Source organism: Magnolia sinica, chromosome 5 (assembly GCF_029962835.1).
Source record: "Magnolia sinica isolate HGM2019 chromosome 5, MsV1, whole genome shotgun sequence".
NCBI classification, from domain to species: Eukaryota; Viridiplantae; Streptophyta; class Magnoliopsida; order Magnoliales; family Magnoliaceae; genus Magnolia; species Magnolia sinica.
In genome coordinates, this window is record NC_080577.1 from 21812655 (window position 1) to 21834885 (window position 22231).

At 40.3% G+C, this 22231-nt stretch overlaps 1 protein-coding gene across 1 annotated transcript; it reads left to right on the forward strand.

Annotated features, from left to right (window-relative positions):
• The first annotated feature begins 1179 nt into the window (after positions 1-1179).
• LOC131245723 (tetraspanin-20-like) lies at positions 1180-9574 on the forward strand. The gene is made up of 6 exons (XM_058245371.1): positions 1180-1748; positions 2686-2785; positions 3372-3452; positions 3556-3660; positions 7104-7310; positions 9355-9574. Exons 1-6 carry the CDS (start codon positions 1384-1386, stop codon positions 9391-9393), a joined length of 897 nt encoding a protein of 298 aa, XP_058101354.1. The 5' UTR covers positions 1180-1383; the 3' UTR covers positions 9394-9574.
• Positions 9575-22231: the final 12657 nt, after the last annotated feature.

A 22231-nucleotide genomic window follows, 5' to 3' on the forward strand; every position in this document is an offset into this window, starting at 1 on the left:
GATGTATGTGTTTCATCCATTCCGTTCATCCATTTTAAAATATCATTTTATGTCTTTATCCGAAAAATGAGAGGGATATAAATTTCAAATGGATCACACCACAGGAAAAAATAGTGATTGGATATCCATCATTTAAATCCTCCTAAGGCCTACTGTACTGTTTATTTAACATCCAATCTGTTGATTAGGTCACACAGACCCAGATGAAGGGAACAAACAAATATCAGCTTGATCCAAAACTTTCATGGCCCCCAAAAAGTTTTTAATGTTCGACCTTCATTCAACACTGTTTCCTGTAACGTGGTCCACTATAGATTGGTATATACCTCATTTTTGTTCTCATACCATTCAATTATCTAAAAAAATAGATGGACGGCATGGACAATACATCACGGTTGGCCCCACAGAGCCCCCGCCTGTACTAACTCCATCCAGGCGGGGCAGGACGCAATCCACTTCGGTAATCCCAAAAGCTAGGCTGATTCAGCAATCAGGTGGCCCACCCCATAAAATCATACCTGAAACTTCTAAAAATCACATGGCATGGGTCACGTGATCTTTGGACTATGTTACTTTAGGTAGGCAAATCAGACGAATGTATTAGATGTATATACACACAATGGTGCAACTGACACAAAACTAATGGTGGCCATCTGTCCCAATTTTTTCCTATGGTTTGGCCCACCTGAGTCTTGGACAATCATGAATTTTAACTTAAATAGTGAACATTAAACAGCCAACCTGATGGACGGTGTGGATCTTACGAAAGTTCTGCCCACGTGGCTCACGATCAGCGAAAGGAATCTAGAGAGTTACAAGATCCGCTAGCGCGGTTCTTTCTTTCTTAATTAATTCTCCATTCTCATGTGTCGGTCTACCGCGTTATCGATATCTCGTCCCCTGAACAGGATATATTCTCCGATATATCGGCTTCCCCGAAATATCGGAACTTCGAAGATCGTAACTTTGTCTTTTGCGGACGTAACTATTCAAACCCCGTTTGATGGATACGTTCGCCCACCTTTTCAACATCTGATAATTAAAAAGTTACAAGGTGGTGCTATTACATACCAAAAAGCAGCACAAACGTCCACACCTCCAAATCCATCCAATCCTCCGTAAAATATATAAACGAAACAACCGAAACCGATAATTTTTTTTTTTTTTTTTAAAACAAATCCCCAAATCAATTTCAATTTCGGTCGCAAATCCCTTTTTTCTGCCCCCAAACCCTCAAACACAAAAAGAAAGAAAAGAAGTAAAAAAAATCGATTTTTTAATCCCTAACAACAGAATAAATGCAGATTACTCTTCAATAACAACACCTCTCTCTCTCTCTCTCTCTCTCTCTCTCTCTCTGAAAGAATCAAAATCCAAAGGAAAATGCGTTCTCGTTCTCCGCGGTTGTCTTCTTCTTCTTCTTCTTCTTCGTGTTGCTGTTGGTGGTGTCAAAGCTTCCTCGCATTTCAGTTGAAATTCCTGAATTTCCTTCAAACATTTATAGGAATCTCGATCATAATCTATTCTGTATGGATGCTCGATCAGTGGAACCGACACGGTCAGATCCCTCTCCCGCCGAGTTCCGCTCCCTCGCCCCAGGGTTCGCTCGATTTGCATAATTCGGCGATTCTACGGTCGGATTCCGTTGCGGTCCCGGGACATGTTCTGTCCATGAGATTTGGGGTTGAGATTGCGTCCGGGTTCGAAGATGGGATTGGAATGAATTTCATCAAGCTTCCCGCTCCTTGGTAATTTTCTTCTTCTCCTTTTCTTTGGGTAGAGATTTTGTGCGTATATGCAGTAATTGCATTTTTAGGGTAGATAATTTCATTATCGTCATCTAATTTTTGTTAATTTACTTTCTTTTGATGGTTTTGATTGTGCGCGCACAGCGTGCACCGAGAGTCGGTGCGCACATATCTCCGGCTGTCCATTCATGGAGGGCGGGAATCTTAACATGCATTTGAGAATGGCTGTTTGTATTTGCTCATTTGACTGCTTTCTGGATTCCCTCTGAAGTCTTTTAATGGCGGGAGATAATGTGGGCACTGACACTCAGTGCTCACTGTGCTCAGTGAAGCCATGATCGTGGTTCTTGCTTGTTCTTGTTTCTCAGTTTTTTATTCTTGGACGGGCTAGACTCTCGTGTCCTGTTGTCGAGCCGTGTTAAATGGCGGGGCCTTGTTTCACCATGCATGTAGGCCAAAATCCTGATCATCCAATTCTCAGTCACCATGGATCATAGCTTGAAAAGCGCAGTGATCAGATGGTCCCAACTCATCAGTTAGTACTGTCAAAGAGATGGTTGAAACTGACAATGGTCAGCGTTCTAAATTCAATGGACGAGTTCAAATGGTTAAGGTAATCCAATCAGTGTGATTGTTGGGCTATGCTCCCTCCACCATAGAGCCCACAGTTTGGATGGTTGGGATTTATGTGCATGTATGCCCCATGTATTTAACAGAGGGACAATCGATGATCAGAGTTTAGTTGATTGTCGGAGTTGTGGCAGGCTGTTATGGTTTAGAGACATGAATTCTTGTTTCTTGGTTTTCTTTTTCTTGTTCAATTATCAATCTCTATTACCAGTCATCATAGTTCAAGTTGTTATTTTTGTGTTTTTCACCGTTATACTTTATTTGTAAGATTGAGATATGAATTTTACTCTGTTCTGGTGATTGACAGGTTCATCTACTCTTTTATGGGGATTGGCATTTTGTTGTGTTTGGTTACTTGCACAGGCCACATTGCTGCAGAAGCAGTCAACGGGTGTTGTCTGTGTTTTGTATCCTACTCTTGTAATTCTTTCTTTCTATCGTCTCCACTAAATATCTTCTTAAATTTATTGAGTTCGCTTGCTTAGTTCCACGTGACCTGTTATAAATTGCATTAGGAATGAGATTGTCGTGGTTTTGTTTCTATAGAGTAGTGAAACTGTGAAAGCTGCAAACATTGCTCAACTCGTGCTAGTAATGGTCCTAACTGAGACGTGGAGAAATTAGGCAGGTTTTGTTTCTGTGGAGTCGTGAAAGTTGCAAACATTGCTCAACTCATACTAGTAATGGACCAATGGTCCTAATGGATACGTGGAGAAAGTAGACAGGATGAATTTTTCTTGCTAGTGCTTTAGAATAATATACAGTGGTTTTAATCCTTAAAAAAAGTATACAATGTTTTTACTTTGTTTGTTGTTAGAAATACTTTGTGGTACCTCATACACTTTTTCCTTTTTAGTTGTTCCAATGATCTCACAGTTGCATTTGTAATCTGCATCTATTTCCTTGTCTATACTGATTCTGTTGTTGGCTACATGGCATTGGTTAGTTTTCTTTTGCTCAATATCCACTTTCCTTAACCCCATGTAACTACAGTATACACTGCTTATGACTGTATTCATTATCATTGAAGCGGCTTTAGTGAGTGATATGGTATTCAACGATCACTGGGACAAGGTGAGTTTGTGTTCTAACAAAGGCCATGCAAAATTTATTCTAGTTCTTTGATGGCCTTGGATGCATCTTCCTGTTAGATGAATTATGTCCCATTCCTTCACAGGACCTTCCATATGACCCTACTGGAGAACTTGAAAGGCTTCGATCATTTATTAAAGATAATATCGATATATGTAGATGGGTTGGCTTAGCTGTGGTTATTATTCAGGTATGCCATTTCTATTCGTATTTAGTTCTGAACTTAAAATTAGCTGGTGCATCATCATGTTATTGCTGTTGTATAATGCTTCCTTTAGACTGTTTGATGGTTAGAGTTCACTCAAACTCCAAACTGATGAACTTTCATTCGGGAGCAAGAACTTGGGGTTAATGCCTCAGAGTAGAAAAATCCAAATGCCTGGGTGACAGTTCATGATTTGGTCTTGATAGATCATGAACCATTACTGACAGATGCATGCATCATATATTCTAAAATTTTGATGGTTGATTTAACTCTATTTGGTCATCATACATTTGTGCATCTTGTTTATGAAGATGTGCATACCATCCCAGGATGATTGTTAGTAACTTATAATGAAATATCAAAGTTCATAAAATTAATTTTGTTGTTAATGGTTTTGTTGTCTAAGACATACCATCTAAGAATCTGAAATATCAATTTGGTGATCTCAATTCATCGAGTATTGGATTCTATGTCATCGTCTGTCACTAGATAGTTAATGAACTTTACATTTTAATTGCATGGTAATGTATACCAATGTTTGGAGATTCCGTCATCCCATACAGATTAACTCAGGACCTCCGATCTTGTCAAGTTTGACACATGACTCTCTCAAGGCATTGGCTTGTTGATGCGGACACCAGGCCATTCAAAGTATATCAACGCAGGAAGCGTGCGTTACCCGTGTCAATATGGTTAGATGACGGGTACGAGTTGGGTCTCTAGAAGTTAAAGACCTTACACATGTGTTCGTGACATGTGTAAGTTGCCTAAAGGAGATATTTAGACCATTGGATCGCGAGAATGGTGTGATTAGACCGTTGGATTGTCACGGCCCACCTTTATTACACCACCTTCATGGTGCTATCATTGGGGCCCATCGGGCATCTTAAATTTGCATTTAGTTTATGAACTTTTGATTTATTTAAGTTTTGAGACAGTTTACGCACAATTTTGTGCGATATATATATATATATATATGTTAAATGCAAATCTGAAAATTTCCGATCTAAACTCTATATGCTATGCATGAAACCCTAGAAAAAAATAATAATATATAAAAAATAAAAATCTAGACTCTTGACAACTCGATCTAAGACGACCCAATGCAAGAAGCTAAGCTTTGATACCAATAATTGATGTAGGACGGCCTAATTCAACCTTAAATGAGCATGGTATTTGAAAGGGACAGATTTATGCAATATTTAAAAATAAAAAATAAAATATCAGACTTATACATTATAAACGCAAGAAAGAAATAAGGTTAATATAGCATTGATTATGGCCATCCATCACAAACACGAAGTATTGAATCTTAAAATCTGAATTTAGTTGGATTCGGCGAAAGATAGAACTTTCGTCTTGCAATAGGTCCGTCTAACGATCCAAGTGGATTTTCTAATCCAAAAAATAGGAATTTTCTGGATTGGAAAATCTGAAAAATTCAAAAAAAGAATTGGTGGTTCTTCAAATTTAGGCTTTCGGTGATGGGTTTTACGTGGGGATGAAAATCTTTTGAGATCTAATGATTTAGATAAAAAGAAACAAGATCGGCTTCTAGATCTAAAGATTTTAGGAGAAAAGGAAGAGAATAGGGTTAAAGAAAAGAGTACCTTGAGAAAAGAAAGAAGGAGAAAGAAGTAGATGATGAGAAATCACTTCCCTGGGCCTCACGCCCTCTTCTAATCATTGGAAGTCAAAGACGAAATCGTCAGAAGCGAAAAGCTCTATTTTTCTTTCATAAACATAACATAACATGCTATAAGTTTAGAGCAACCCTTATAAATTCGTAATTATATGAAATTACCAAAATCTACTAAAAAAGATTAAAAAAAAAAAATCGTACAAAATTGTGCGCAAACTGTCTCAAAACTTAAATAAATCAAATGTTCATAAACTAAATTCAAATTTAAGATGCCCAATGGACCCCGATGATAGCGCTGTAAAGGTGGTGTAATGAAGGTGTGCCGTGACAATCCAACGGTCCGATCACCCCATCCTCGCGATCTAATGGTCTAAATATCTCCTTTAGGCAACTTACACATGTCACGAACACGTGTAAGGTCTTCAACTTATAGAGACCCAACTCGTACCCGTCATCTCCAGGCCATTCAAAGTATATCAACGCAGGAAGCGTGCGTTACCCGTGTCAATGTGGTTAGATGACGGGTACGAGTTGAGTCTCTAGAAGTTGAAGACCTTACACATGTGTTCGTGATATGTGTAAGTTGCCTAAAGAAGATATTTAGACCATTGGATCACGAGAATGGTGTGATCGGACCGTTGGATCATCACGTCCCACCTTCATTACACCACCTTCACGGTGCTATCATCGGGCATCTTAAATTTGCATTTAGTTTATGAACATTTGATTTATTTAAGTTTTGAGACAGTTTGCGCACAATTTTGTACGAAAATTTTTTAAAAACTTTCTTTAGTAGGGGTATTTTGGTAATTTCATGTAATTACGAATTTATAAGAGTTGCTCTAAACCTATAGCATGTCATGTTATGTTCATGAAAGAAAAATAGAGCTTTTTGCTTCTGACAATTTCGTCTTTAACTTCCAATGATTAGAAAAGGGCGTGAGGCTCAGGGGAGTGATTTTTCATCCTTTACTTCTTTCTCCTTCTTTCTTTTCTCAAGGGACTCTTTTCTTTAACCCTATTCTCTTCTTTTTCTCCTAAAATCTTTAGATCTAGAAGCCAATCTTATTTCTTTTTATCTAAATCATTAGATCTCAAAAGATTTTCATCCCCACATAAAACCCATCACCTAAAGCCTAAATTTAAAGAACCACCAATTCTTTTTCTGAACTTTCCAAATTTCCCAATCCAGAAAATTCCTATTTTTTGGATTAGAAAATCCACTTGGATCGTTAGACGGACCTATTGCAAGACGAAAGTTCTATCTTTCGCTGGGTCCAACTAAATTCAGATTTTAAGATTCAATACTTCGTGTTTGTGATGGATGGCCATAATTAATGCTATATTAACCTTATTTCTTTCTTGCGTTTATGATGTATAAGGTTGATATTTTATTTGTTTTTAAAGATTGCATAAATCTGTCCCTTTCAAATACCATGCTCATTTAAGGTTGGATTAGGCCATCCTACATCACTTGTAGTACAAAAGCATGAGGACTTCGTTAAACTAGGAAATATAAATAAACGATTAGTGCATATAGCAAGTATGCCATTAGACAGTAGTTATGATATTGCACACGGCGAACTTTGGCTTTTTATTGCACAAGATGGGTGAATTAATGGTTGCCTTGGCTTTTATTTCACAAAAATGTGCCAGTAATTATATTATATGGAATCAAGCTCTAACATTCAGAAGCTTGTACCACTTTTCATGGGACACTAGCTGTGTTCATAGTCTAATATTTCTGCAAAGCATAAGTTGCGTATCATCTTGGTGCTATTTGCAGGCACTGTCTCTGCTACTGGCAATGATCCTGCGAGCCATGGTCACGACAAGGAGAGAGAACTACGACAGTGATGATGACTATGCTATTGTTAGGGGCGGAAGTAAACAGCCACTGCTAAATTCAATAGGGAACCCAAACTCTGCTTCAACCTCGACGGAGAACAAAGGAATTAATTCTGACACTTGGCGCATGCGGATGAGAGAGAAGGTACTGTTGTTCTTAAGCATAGATGCTGCAGTCAAATTCTTCCATTATTTAAAATTGAGAAATGCTCCTGTGCTCCCAGAGCACTATAAATTGTAGCAATCCTAGTTGCATTGGGACACTTAGACAATCCAATCCGTTGATCTAGACCATTGGTTAGGTCCACCACACATTTGAGGGGCCATGCAAATATTACACTAATTTGACAAATATTAACCATTTGATCAATGGCCTTTAACATGGACAGTCAAGACTGTTTACAAAAAAATATGTACAATCAACACATTGATCCATCTCTTTTTGTTAGGGGTCATCATGGAATGCTTATGAATCTAAAGAATCACTTTTGTTAGGCAGTGGTAACAATCCCTTCCATGACTTGCAAAAAGGATGGCTATTAGAAAATAAGTCCAAATCGAGGATGGTTGGATCATCCGACCAGAGTGATTTTTGCATGGTAACCTATGAAATGTGGTCTGGACTTAATGGACAGTTCAAATTGATTGATTGGACTGTCTTAGGGTTCCAATGCAACTAGAAACATTCTTAATGCTCTGAGAGCACTGGAGCATGTCGATGCATGTCTCGTTAAAATTACTTTGTTTGCTTCAAATGTTGATAGTGCTCCTCAAGTCACATTTCAAGCGCAACAGTTTTTGCTACTGTATCTCTATACTATCTGTTTAAGTCACTGTCCTCATAATGTTTACTTTTGATGCCTAAATCCCATCTCTTCAATTGCTTTTGGAAGATGCATCTGGTCCTGTGATTGAGCAGCTTACATCTGTTGAGAATTAGAGACTGATTGAGGTTGGGATAAAGCTTGCATGATGATGATGAAGTTTGATCAGATGACCATAACTGTCCCATCCAAGGCTTAGCAAAACATACACTTAGAAAAGTAGACACCAATGTTTGGAAAGTTTGCATCCTCGACCTGTATGAGTTTTCTTGGTGGCCCATGGAAGGTTGGTCAGTCCTAAGGGACAGTCCAGATCAATGATTAGACCATCCATATCTGTAAGAGCACTGGGGTGCAGTAAGAGCTTCAATATGCTTTGGGACCATGTGAGCTGTTCCCTCTATTGTTTTCTTCACAAATGACCTTTCAGTCCTAGTCTAGTTTGTTTGAAAATAGTAGCAGGTATCTTCTCCAAGATTACTCTTAACTCCCTTTTTCAAACCTTTTGCTCCCTCGAACTACATCCTCTTCCATCTAGATCACCTTTAGCCTAAGCAGTTTTGAACTTACATGTACCTTTGCGCTAATTTAATTTAGGAGGGAGTTGAATTGAAGGCTCTAAAATGGAAGACCCAAAAGGGTGTGGTTGGAAGCAGTAAGAAAAGATTTCATGACCTATAATTTAACTGAGGTTATGATCCTTGATAGAGTTGAATGGCAGAACATGATTTGTGTGGCCGACCCCAATTAGTTGGGATAAAGCTTGCATGATGATGAAGTTCTTTATATACACATTGTTATATGTAGTTGACATTTTCAAGTTTCTAATATTTTTATATACACACAACGATGATGAAGTTTTTATAATTACATTTTATCAAATGTAGTCTGCATTTTGGGTTTCTAATATTATCCTGAATAGATGTTGTAATAGCCACTTACTGTCCTAACTCCTGTGTCCCACACACACACACACACACACACACACACACACACTCCCTCCCTCCTCCCTCCGATATAAGTTTCTGGGACACAACCTTTTCAGAGACTGCATTTGCTTTCCTTGAAACTTGTTGCTGCTGTTGTCACATATGTTTATTGGGCCTTGATTAAGAGTAGTTGAACAAACATTGATGTCTGCTGTTAAGCTGGGTCCTTACTCTTGCTCGGGTGGTAGACTCTCAGGAGTTTTAACTCCCGGTCAAGGGTTCGAGTACCCATAGGTGGTAAAAGTCCACTAGCGTGAGTGTGTGGGGTGTGTGTGCGTGTGTAAAAAAATAAAAAATAAAAATGTCTGCTGTTAATCTACAATCCTTGTACTTTTGATCTTTTATTGCTTTCTAAGGCATGATATGTTTTATGCAGTATGGACTGAACCTGGGGCATTTCGCATATAATCAGTAGATGAAGTCAAAAGCATCACCGTCAGTGAATACCTGCAGCAAAACCCAAAGCCCATAGTTATCATGTGAGAGAGAAGTGTTTGGGAGCTTTTGCTAGTGCATAGAACTGTATGGTTGCTTGCAATTCTTTATTCTTGAATTTCCTGTTTAGAAGAAAAAGCTGTCTGTGTATTTATCATGAAGGCATAGCTCTAAAACCCGGCGACTCCACTCAAAAACTCGGCTCAGTCAACTTGACTCAATGAGATTTCCTGTCCAGTCACAAGGAAACTCGCTTGTAAGGGTGACTCTGTCAGGTATCAACGAGACTTGTTGAGTTGGCTTCCAGACTGGTCAACTTGAAAGGATTTGAGGTGGATGGGAAAATCATTAGGTGGGCATCCACGTTAGGAGGATGGTCCCCTATTTCCTATGGTGTGGTCAGCTAATGATTGGATTAGCCTGATTTTTGGAGTGTCCCATTTTCCTGGTGGGAAGACCCTGCCAAATGGGTTGGACACCATATGCACACCATGGTGTGCCCACACCCAACTAGTTGGATGATCTTCTCATACACAACTAGTTGCATGTAAGTGCTCAGGCATTTATTACTATAAATATTTTAAGGCCTAATCGTTAAAGGGAAGGTCTCACATGCAACTAGCTATAGATGTAAAAACCTGCAACTGGCTGTGTGTGGGGCTCACTGTGGTGTCTGTATGCCATCCAATCCATCCAACTGGGTTGTCTTGTCATGAAAATAGGATGACCCAAAAATCATGCCAATCCAATTATCCCGTGACCCACATGATAGAAAACAATCGACCACCCCCCAAAAACAAGTGTAATTCACGCTGCAGGCCACTTGATGGTTGGATCGGAATGATTTTTGGGGCATTCTATTTTCACTGTGGGCAATCATGTTGGACGGGTTGGATGCCATACATACACCATGGTGGGCCTCGCACACCCAACCAATTATAGGCGAGACAACTGTTAAATACTGAGTCGAGTCCTCGCGTGAGTTTTTGGGTTTTTAAACTGGTCTTAAGCGCTTCAAAATGCAGTTTTTAGTAAAAATGTATAAAGCCGTCGTGGGTGAAATCATCTCTGTGGGATTGACTGAGAACATGGTTGGGCCTCGTTTTCATTTATAGGAACTAAATCATAGCTGTCTGGTCTGTGGCTGAAACTGGTAGAGGCTACTAAATGGATTATTAATATTATTTTTTTTAAAAAAGGGTCTGCAGCCTACATTTCAGCGGGAAAGTTATATTAATTGGACGGCAAGATTCTCAACTGGTCTGCTTTTTGTGAAGTGGATCATCCATGGTTGGGTGTACTAGATGGACGGCGCAGATTTACTAGTGGTCGAACTATGGGAGTGGCTAGACACTAAAGACCAATGTTGTTCTGTGGCGAACCTGAAAGCTTCTTTAGGGGTCGTTTGGCTCCGTGGATTGGAGGGGGTTTGGAGGGGGTTTCAAATCCCCCTGTTTGGCGCATAAAGTAACTGGGGGGGCTTTGAGGGGGTTTGCAATCCACGGTGAGAGCTTGGATTACACCTAAAATCATTTCAATAGTTGCAAGTATGACATATGTGTCACTGTACACTCATTCTATTAGGCACATGGCCTACTAATGATGATCAGTACTGTCCAAACATTGTCCATGTAAATCAGCACAGTCAAAACACTGTACCTATTAATCAACGGTTAAAAATTGTTGGTTAGTCACTCAGACATGATCTTGTGCTTGTGGTCCATCCGAGATTTGGAATTTCATCATTTTCAGGCAAAGCGTATATTTCAGCAGGCTTATAACAACCATAGTGTCAAAAATTATGTCTCACTAATTAGAGATATTAAAGTTGATTTAGTAATTAAATTAAAACCCCTTTAAATATACCATGGATAGGTATTTTTGGATTAAAGTTGATTCACACCCTGGGGTGCCAAACACACTGGGGATTGCAAATGCAGGGGTTTTCCAATCTTGGGGGTTCCTAATCCAGTGGTTCCAAATCCACGCTCCCAAACAGGCCCTTTACCCTCTGTATTCAGGATGCGGATTGCGTCCCAACCCTGCCCGTCTCTAGCCGTGAATGGACAGTTCTGTGGGTGGGCCCACTGTGATGTATCTGTTTATCCATACTGTTCATCCCTTCTCTCAGATCATTTCAAGGTATGTGCACAAAAATGAGGTAGATCCAACGCCCAAGTGGACCACATCAAATAATAAGCTTGGGTTGCATTAAATGCAAGAGTCATCTTTGGTGTGGTTTACTTGAGCATTGTATCTATATCATTTTTATCCTTTTGCGCATACCTTAAAATGATCTGAGAGAAGGGATGGACGGCGTGGATAAACAGATACACAATGGTGGGCCCGCCCACAGAACTGCCCGGCTAGAGACGGGCGGGGGTAGGACGCAATATGCGTCCCCGTCTTCATTGCTTGCGTTATAGCTCATTTTATACAAAGAGTTGCCAGCGTGAAGGGTCTGCGTGCATTTAGTTTTTTTTTTTTTTTAATTGCTAAAATCCTCCATTATTAGAGGTGAGGGCTTTAAACTAGAGCAATGGGCATTTCAGGTAAGGAATTTTTTTTTAAAAAAATATTATTATTACCATTATTTTTACGTCATACTACCTCATTACTATGATATTTACATGTCATATTTAAATTTAAGAGAAGTTTGGATGGCAAGTAACTTTAGCTAAAGCTATTTATGCCTTGAGTAGCCTTTCTTGTTTTGTACTGATTCATTGATTCGAGAGAGGTAAGCAACAAGCTTATCAACATAAAAATAGGAAAAAAAGTATGCTTGGTTTCCAATGTTGGAAATATATAGATTAATGTATTTATGTATAATGTGGAAATCGAAAAGTACAAAATAATCAGAAATCAGGACAGGCTGAAGCACGTCTGAAACGCTGTCCTTAAAGCGTTATTTGCCTCTACTCAAGTGAATTGAGTATGCTAGTAGGTTACAGGCAAATAGTTTCTAGGATACGGCGAACCTGGTGTGGGTCTGCGTTTAGCAAACACGAAGGCCCACCAAATGGAACTCAATTACACACTTTCTGGCAGTATTACAGTATAAAGAAAAAAAATTCCTAAAGAAGAAGAAAAGAAGAGAAAAAGAGTTTTGACTTCTGCACAGGTCAGTTCAAATCTTCAGCCACTGGTTCAGTTGAACCGTTCTAGACCACACCGCTGGTCTGTTCTTCAAGCTAAGGTTTAAGCCTTGCTATGTTGCTAGAAACACTAGAATATATGAGTGGAGAGGTGCTGGCTGTCTCAATTCGTATGAGTTTGCTAGAGTGAGTTGAGATGGTTTGGAAACCCATCCAGGTCCTCCTTTTATAGGCTATGGTGGCTAGGGGGTTATGGTCCAGAGACTTAAATTCCATTAAGCCATTTCTGGCTGTTGGAAAACTAGCCGTTTTATTGCCGTTTTTTGACTGTTGTGCATGGACCATTAAGCTGCTGCATGCTGACTGTTGTGAGACAACAGCTAGCCGTTTTCTAGCTGTTGGGCTAGCCATGCAGCAGTTATAGCTGGATCCTGCACTAATGGCTCAGCTGTTACAGTTTCTGCTGCAATAGCTCTTTTTAGTCCCTCTATTTATACTGAGAGATTTTTCTCTCAGTCCTTTAGTCTCTCTGCTAACCAGCCACCCGCCATAGCCACTTAGTCGCACACGTCTCGCTCCTGTTCGCTCAAGGTCGCGAAGGAGCGACCCTCTGTGACACGATGCGGACGTGCGAAGTGCGCCACTAGCGCCTCTACAGCCACACTGCCTTACATGCCCACGCCCTCGCACCGAGCCCGAGCCCGTGACCGAGACCAAGACCGAGACCGAGTCCGAGTCCGAGTCTGAGACCGAGACCGAGACCGAGACCGAGCCCGTGCCTGTGCCCGAGCCCGAGCGCGAGCGCACGTGCGGGTGTTCCAGGACTACGCACTGGAACACGCAAGGTCCATAGTCCACGGACTAGGTAAGTAAATATTATAATACTCCACATCCTTCATATAGACCACAGGTTTTTCTCTTCTCTTTTCCATGTGGGACTATTCCTAAAAAACCCGCAGAAAAGTGTTTTTTCAAAACAACTTTTTATATTATATATTATTTTATTATTAAAATATTTTTTATTAAAATCAATATTTTTTGCAACAATCCCCCACTTGATTTTATAAAATTATTTTCTCGGTTAAACAATACTGTCAGAATAATCAGCTTATATGCATAAAGAAAGATATCTTTTGATTTTAATCTTTCCTTAGTGTAAGTATTTCAAAACTCTGTCGAAATGACTGGTAGCCGCAGCTTTGAACCAGTTATTCCTAGATAACAGAATTGGAAATACCACATACATATTCGCTATGTGTTTGTTAGAGTTCCCACAATCTTACTCAGCACAATTAATGGACATGTGCTTATCCTAATTCGTGAACGATCCTGAGAGAAAACTCCTAACTCTCATGAGAGACGGCACTATCTCTACGTTCATATAGGTGAAATCCTTCCAGTGTCTCCGTTACTATAAGATACTTGTCCTTATAGACTGGATTTCATTAAGAGTTCTAAGACTCAACTCTCTATTGTAACGCTCAACACTTATCTATTATGGATGAGGTTTTATAATTTTAGTGCTGAAAACTTTCCACATATCAGTGACTTGTTCTTATCCATTAAACCCAAAATTAGAGATTTTCTGACTTTAGGTTGGGTTACCATCACTGGTGGAACTTTAGTTGAAGAGTTTCAAACCCATCTCTCTAGATGTAGCATTTACTACCTCTCTCGGTAGAGGTTTAGTGAAAGGATCTGCCAGGTTATTGCTTGATTTCACATAAGAAATAACAATGATTCCATCTCGAATCAATTGTCTGACATAATCATGTCGAAGACTAATATGTCTAGACTTACCATTATAAGTACCGCTATAGGCTTTAGCTAATGTGGCTTCACTATCACAATGTAGTGACACAGTCGATATAGGCTTTATACAGAAAGAAATTTCTAATAGAAGATTCTTTAGCCACTCAGCCTCTTTGCCTGTTGCAGCCAGGGCTATAAATTCAGACTCCATAGTCGAATGCGTTATGCAAGTCTGTTTCTTAGATCCCCAAGATACAACTGTACCTCTTAGGGTGAATATCCACCCTGTAGTAGACATGTTGTCCCCTGCACTCGATATCCAGCTCGCATTGGTATATCCTTCCAATACGGCAGGAAACTCTAAATAAAATAGTCCTAAGTCTTTGGTTGCTTTTAAGTAACCAAGAACTCTACTTATTGCATTCCAGTGTTCAGTACTGGGGTTACTAGTAAACCTACTAAACTCACAGCATATGCGATATCAGGTCTAGTGCATTGCATAGCATACATAAGACTCCCTATAGCACTTGCATATTCTAATTGTGCAACTATTCTTCCAGTATTTTCTTTTAGCTTGATACTTGGATCAAATGGGGTCTTTGCTTCTTTTATATTTAGATGGTTAAACTTGTTTAGTATCTTCTCAATATAATGAGATTGACACAAAGCATAACCCCCACAATATTTTTTAACTTTGATACCAAGAATGGTATCAACTTGTCCAAGATCCTTCATTTTAAATACGAAAGATAGAAACTTTTTTGTTTCAGTTACACCTTCCATTTTATTACTTATTATTAACATGTCATCAATATACAGACAAATAATAACGATGTAACTACCATCTACTTTAGAATATATGCATTTGTCAGCTACATTATGCATGAAATCATGAGAAAGTATTTTAAAATCAAACTTCTCATGCTACTGTTTTGGTGCTTATTTTAATTCATACAATGATTTGACTAATCTACATACTTTGTTTTCATTTCCTGGTAGAACGAATCCTTCAGGTTGTTCCATATATACCTCCTCGTTGAGGTCACCATTCAGGAATGCAGTCTTTACATCCATTTGGTGGATGTGAAGATGATGTATGGAAGCTAGCGCAAATAATATCCTAATGGATGTTATCCTAGCTACAGGAGAGTATACGTCAAAGTAATCTATCCATTCTTTTGTCTAAAATCCTTAGCTACTAGTCGAACTTTAAAGGTTTGGATAGTCCCATCAGTGTGATATTTCTTCATAAATACCCATTTACAACCTATGGGTCTAGAACCTGGAGGTAAGTTAACTAGTTCCCATGTTTGATTTGATAGTATAGATTCCATTTCATCATGTTTGCTTCTTTTCAGAAAGCTGAGTCTCTAGAGGATATGACCTCTTTATATGTTTTAGGATCATCTTCTATAATCATTACTATAGGTATTTTTCTTATAACATTTTCTCTATCTCCTTCTACAAGATGAAAAATGACACGTTGTGAGTCTATATAATCATCTCTTAGATTCTTCTCTATACTTGTCCTTTGACTTTTACGAGGCTCAATAGGAGCTTCCACCATCTGTGGAGCTGTGCTATCTGGTTCTCTATTAGGAGTTTGGATTTCATTATCCTTTGACTCCAAGGATAGTGAGTTTTCAAAGAACTCAACATTTCTTGATTCAATTATTGTATTAGACTCTATGTCTAGAAGTCTATAAGCTTTACTATTTTGTGCATACCCTACGAAGGCGCACTTAATAGCTCTTGGTCCTAACTTAGTTCTTTTTGGATCAGGGGTTCTGCAATATGCAAGACATCCCTACACTTTTAGATATCCTAAGTTACGTTTTCTACCTCTCCATGTTTCATATGGAGATATTTTATATTTTTTAGATAGAATTCTGTTTATTATATGGCATGCTGCAAGCAGTGCCTCTCTCCATAGACTTAATGGTAACTTTGCTATTATCAGCATTGAGTTGACCATTTCTACTAATGTTCTATTCTTCCTTTCAGCTATACCATTTTGTTGAGGTGTGTATGGCGCTGTACATTGATGTATCAGTCCATGTTCTTCACAGAAGTTATCGAATTCATTGGAGAAGTATTCTCCTCCTCTATCGCTACGGAGAATTTTTATTTTCTTATTCAGTTGATTCTCTACTTCTGTTTTATATATTTTAAACATGTTTAATGCTTCATCTTTGCTCTTTAATAGGTACACATAAACATACCTAGAGCAATCATTTATAAAGGTTATGAAGTACTGTTTACCTCCACGAATAAGAATGCCGTTTAACTCACAGATATCACTATGCACAAGATCCAATACTTGAGATGATCTTTCAACACTTGCAAAAGGTTTCTTTGTCATTTTGGATCTTACACACACTTCACATTTTTCGGTTTCATTATCTGTGTATGAGATTAAACCATTCTTAGCCATGAACTTCAAGGTACTATACCCTATATGGGTTAGTCTCTCATGCTACAGTCCAGCGGATTCAACCATATACGCAGAAGTGCTACTTTCATTCAAAGAAAACTTAACTATTCCGTTACAAGTATATCCCTTTCCGACAAAATTTTCATTTTTGGACAGAATCAGTTTACCTGACTCATACACCACCCGTATGCCTGGTTTTCCCAGAAGATCCCCAGAAACTAAGTTTCGTCTCTTGTCTAGGACGTGCAGTACATTAGTTAAAATCACTTTCTTTCCAGAGGTGAATATCAGTTTGACAATCCCTTTGTCGACGACCTTCGATCGGACTTTATTACCCATTTGGACTTCTTGACCATCGGTCAATTCCTCATAGGTTTTGAAGGCTGATTTGTCGTAGCACACATGTACAGTAGCGGCAGTATCATACCACCAACCTGGAACTTTGCCTTGGATGGTATTCACCTCAGTGATCATAGCCACGATATCGCCTTCTTCTACTGCACTTGCCTCTTTTTTAGATTTACAATAGCGGCATACTCGAGCATAGTGCCCGGTTTTTCCACAAACATGGCATGGGCCCTTGAACTTTCCGTTCTTCTTTTGGGTGTTCTTCTTGAATTTCCCTCTATTAGGTTTCAAGGAATCGTCCTTCTCAGGATGTTTGTTATTAGTGTTTTTTACAGCATATACCTTGGACGAGGTATTCCCGTTATCATTTTTTTTATCGCGGTTACGGGATTCTTCCTCAATCCTGAGGTGTTTCTGGATTTGTTCCAGTATGTAGTCCTTTGTTTTATGCAGCAACTTCTTTCTATAGTCTTTCCACATCGGTGGCAATTTGACAATTATAGCCCCGACTTAGAATGATTCAGGAAGATCGATTTTTATCACTTTGATTTTGTTTACTATTAGCTGCAGTTCTTGGATTTGAGGTAGCAGCGGTTTATTATTTACCATGTTGAAGTCAAAATACCTAGCGATGAGAAACTTGTTGGTACCTTCTTCTTCAGCCTTGCATTTGAATTCCAAAGCGGCCCAGATCTCCTTTGCTGATGACGTCTGTTGATACAGATCGTACAGGCGGTCGGAGAGAGCGTTCAGAATGTGTCCTCGACACAAGAGTTCGTCTTCGGCTCTTTTGGTGCGGGCAGCTACTTGTTCAGGTGTGTCGTTATCAGATGCTTCAAGTAGTGCTTGCAAATTTGGATCTAATATGTAATAGATCTTCAGTGCCGTCAGAAGAAATTTCAGCTTGTCTTGCCATCTTGTAAAATTGGTTCCATCGAACCGATTAAGACATATCAAGTCTTGATTCATCAACTTGATGGATGAAACACTATCGGCTTCCATCAGTAAAATAATGCTTTAAGATTGTTGGAAATATACAGATTAATGTATTTCTGTATAGTGTGGAAACCGAAAAGTGCAAAATAATCATAAATCAGGACAGGCTGAAGCACGTCTGAAACGCTGTCCTTAAAACGTTATTTGCCCCTACTCAAGTGAATTGAGTATGCTGGTAGGTTACAGGCAAATAGCTTCTACGATACGACGAGCCTGGTGTGGGTCTGCGTTCAGCAAACACGAAGGCCCACCAAATGGAACTCAATTACACACTTTCTGGCAGTATTACAGTATAAAGGAAAAAATCCCAAAAGAAGAAGAAAAGAAGAGAAAAGGAGTTTTGACTTCTGCACAGGTCAGTTCAAATCTTCAGCCACTGGTTCAGTTGAACCGTTCTAGACCACACCGCTGGTCTGTTCTTCAAGCTAAGGTTTAATCCTTGTTATGTTGTTGGAAACACTAGAATATATGAGTGGAGAGGTGCTGGCTGTCTCAGTTCGTATGGGTTTGCTGGAGTGAGTTGAGATGGTTTGGAAACCCATCCAGGTCCTCCTTTTATAGGCTATGGTGGCTAGGAGGTTATGGTTCAGACACTTAAATTCTATTAAGCCATTTCTGGCTGTTGGAAAACTAGTCGTTTTATGGCCGTTTTCTGACTGTTGTGCATGGACCATTAAGCTGCTGCATGCTGACTGTTGTGAGACAACAGCTAGCCGTTTTCTAGCTGTTGGGCTAGCCATGCAGCAGTTACAGCTGGACCCTGCACTAATGGCTCAGCTGTTACAGTTTCTGATGCAACAGCTCTTTTCAGTCCCTCTATTTATACTGAGAGATTTTTCTCTCCGTCCTTTAGTCTCTTTACAAACCAACCACCCGCCATAGCCACTTAGTCGCACCGCGACCGCGAAGTGCAAAGTGCGCCACTAGCGTCTCTACAGCCACACTGCCTCACATGCCCACGCCCTCGCATCGAGCTCGTGCCCGTACCCGTGCCCGTGACAGAGACCGAGGCCGAGGCCGAGCTCGTGCCCGAGCCCGAGTGCGAGCGCGCGCGTGGGTGTTCCAGTGTAGCACTGGAACACACAAGGTCCATAGTCCACGGACTAGGTAGGTAAATATTATATTACTCCACATCCTTCATATAGACCACAGGTTTTTCTCTTCTCTTTTCCATGTGGGACTATTCCCAAAAAACCCGTAGAAAAGTATTTTTTCAAAACAACTTTTTATATTATATATTATTTTATTATTAAAATATTTTTTTATTAAAATCAATATTTTTTGCAACATCCAACAGTATATAACTATTTATACCTCAAGTTTGTTCAGTCCACCCTAGTCCTCCTTTAATATCCATTGTCCATTATGTGGGCCCAACTTTTGATGTGGACTATTCATTATGTTGAGCCACCTTGAATGCAAGCCGTCTATCATGCAGGCCCCCTTTAATGTCGACTGTCCATCATGCGAGGCCCAACTTCTAAATGGGCCGTCCATCAAGCAAGTCTATCTTGGATGTTGAGCCACCTTGAATGCAGGCTGTCTATCATGCAGGCCCCCCTTTAATGTCGGCTGTCCATCATGCAAGGCCCAACTTCTAAATGGGCCGTCCATCAAGCGAGTCTATCTTGGATGTGGGTCATTCATCACTAGGGGCAGACCTTAAATGTAAATTGTCCTAGTGTGAGCACATCTTGATATGGGTCATTTATCACGTGCAACCCACCATGATGCATGTTGAACATCTACCCCATCAGTCAGATGCACCATTCCATGGTGGGCCTGGCGCTTAAAAATCAAGTCAATCCGTGACTTGTTTGGGCCACACCACATACAAAAGTTGAGAGGGGTTACCCTCCATTAAAACATTCATAATCATTTGTTGGGCCATCTAGATGTGGTTCACAAATCCAGCCCATCCATTATGTGTGTCCCACTTGGATGAGGAGTCAGACCAAGTTTCAAATGCATCCAAATTTCAGGTGGGCCCCACCAAGTGCTTTTATATGTTTTAGGCATGTCTTCCAATGATTTTAGATGATATGGCCCACCTGAGTTCTGTAAACGGCTGATTTTTGGGATATCCCATAATTTAAAGGGGACCCATCAAATGCACGGTGTTGATGGTCGACACACATTCCAGTGGAGCCCACACAGCTCGGCGTCAAGGGAAGTTCCCATGAGCTTGACCGTATAGAACCTGTTCCCATATATATATCAATCAACAGATCTCTTTTTTCTCGAGAACATTGGCAAGAGGAACACCTGCCTTTATTTTTTAGGGCCCACCATGATGTGTATGGGAATCCACTCTGACCGTTTCTACCGTTGATTTTTACAAGGCCTATCATGATGGTTATATGAAATCTACTCCAACCACTAGATGCCAAACCAAATTGAGGCATGGAACCAACAATCAGGCCCATTTGTGAATCAGGTGGGCCAAAACAGGGGAAATAGTTTGGAAGTTAAGTGTTTTCCTTACACTGTTTTCAATTGTCTAGTCTACTTGAATCATAGATGGATCTAAATTTTGAATCTCAGGCCTAACATGGGGCGACGGATCCGTTGGTTGAGATGTATTTCACGTAAGCATTATGGTAGGAGCTCACTTGAGCGGACCACCCTTTTCAAAAGGTAGAGAATGTAATTTCTATAATAAGTAGGTAGTATTTTGTAAAATTCGCTTCTCCTTTTTTGAAAAACCGCCCTTCCACTCTCCCTAGGGCTATGACTATGAGGGGTGCGGCCTATGCCAGAGCCTAGCAAAAATCAGAATTTTGAATTGGCGCGGCCTGCAGGCCAATTGTTCATAATGCAAGTCAAAAACGATCCCAGAACTGGGCCCTTTGATATCCCTACGTCTCCCATGGAAGCGGATTGCCTATGTCACGACGTGGTCCAAACTCTGTGGGGCCCACCGTGATGTATGTGTTTTATCTACACTGTTCATCCATTTGGTCAACTCATTTTAAGGCATGAGCCCAAAAATGATACAGATCCAAAGTTCAAGTGGACCACACCACAGAAAACAGTGGAGATTAAACGACCACCGTTGAAATTTTCCTAGGGCCCACCGTGGTGGTTAATTTTCCATCTAACCGGTTGATAAAGGCCACACAAACCTGGATGAAGAGAAAACACAAATGTAAGCTCGATCCAGAACTTGTGTGGCCCCAAGAAGTTTTCAACGGTGGGCAATCCCCAATGTTTTCTATGGTGTGGTCCAAGTGAGGTTTGGATCTGCATCATAAATGAGCTGGCAAAACGGACGGACAGCATGGATAAAACACGTACATCACATTGGCCCACAGCTTAGACCACGTCATGCCAAAGGGATATCCCTGTAGATTGCTAGGTGGGTTGGATCGCTGTATATTGCATAAGACCAAAAACAACCATGGGTTTATAATCACAGCCATTCAATCGAGTGAAGTCCATATCACCCAAAAGGGTGCCATCTTTGGGCCACCTGGGTCCTACAGGAATGAGGCTAAGAACAGTTGATACTCTGATGTGTAGAATGAGAAATATGAGAACAGTTAGAAACTGTCTTGGGCTGGCCCGCAGAAGCCAACGTAGAGCTGCTGACGCCCATGGGTCGGACCCGGACTGAGCCTACAATCATCTCTCTGAAGAGAAACAGAGGCCTAACTCAGTAATCTGTGGAAACTATAGCCCACGACATCATGCGGCTCTCGTTAGCTTCTGTAATTGGGACCCCACTAGAGCTGGGCATTGACTCTGAGTCGGACTGAGTTAGGGCTGACCTGATTGATTGAGTTTTGAAATAGACCTGACCCGAACTCGACCCGACTCGGTACCTAGTCCACTATGCCTGACCTGATCCGAGTCCAGGTCTGGCCTGGACCAATCCGGACCGAGTCCAACCCGGTCACAAGTACCAAGTAGGGTCAGGTGCAGCAGGTATCCATGGGCTGAGATCACAATTCAAAACCTAGGTACACTTGCCAAAATTGCAGCCTCTCCATCAGCTACACTGCATCTTGGATCAGAGTATATATAGACACACACACGCACACAAAAGTTGAGTTTCAGATCAAGTCGAGTCAGTACCGAGTTGGAATTTGGGTCAAGTGGGGTTATTGGGTGACCTGAACTCAACTTGGTTTGAGTTCAGATTGGACGAAGTCTACTCGGTTCGGATCGACTCACCCACTCAGCTCGGA

Excerpts from the sequence above, each read along its gene's own strand:
- LOC131245723 (XM_058245371.1), top strand. The coding sequence starts at position 1,384 with ATGCGTTCTCGTTCTCCGCGGTTGTCTTCTTCTTCTTCTTCTTCTTCG. Across the intron at positions 2,786-3,371 it reads ACGGGTGTTGTCTGTGTTTT|TATACACTGCTTATGACTGT; the intron begins GTATCCTACTCT and ends ATGTAACTACAG. Across the intron at positions 7,311-9,354 it reads GCATGCGGATGAGAGAGAAG|TATGGACTGAACCTGGGGCA; the intron begins GTACTGTTGTTC and ends TGTTTTATGCAG.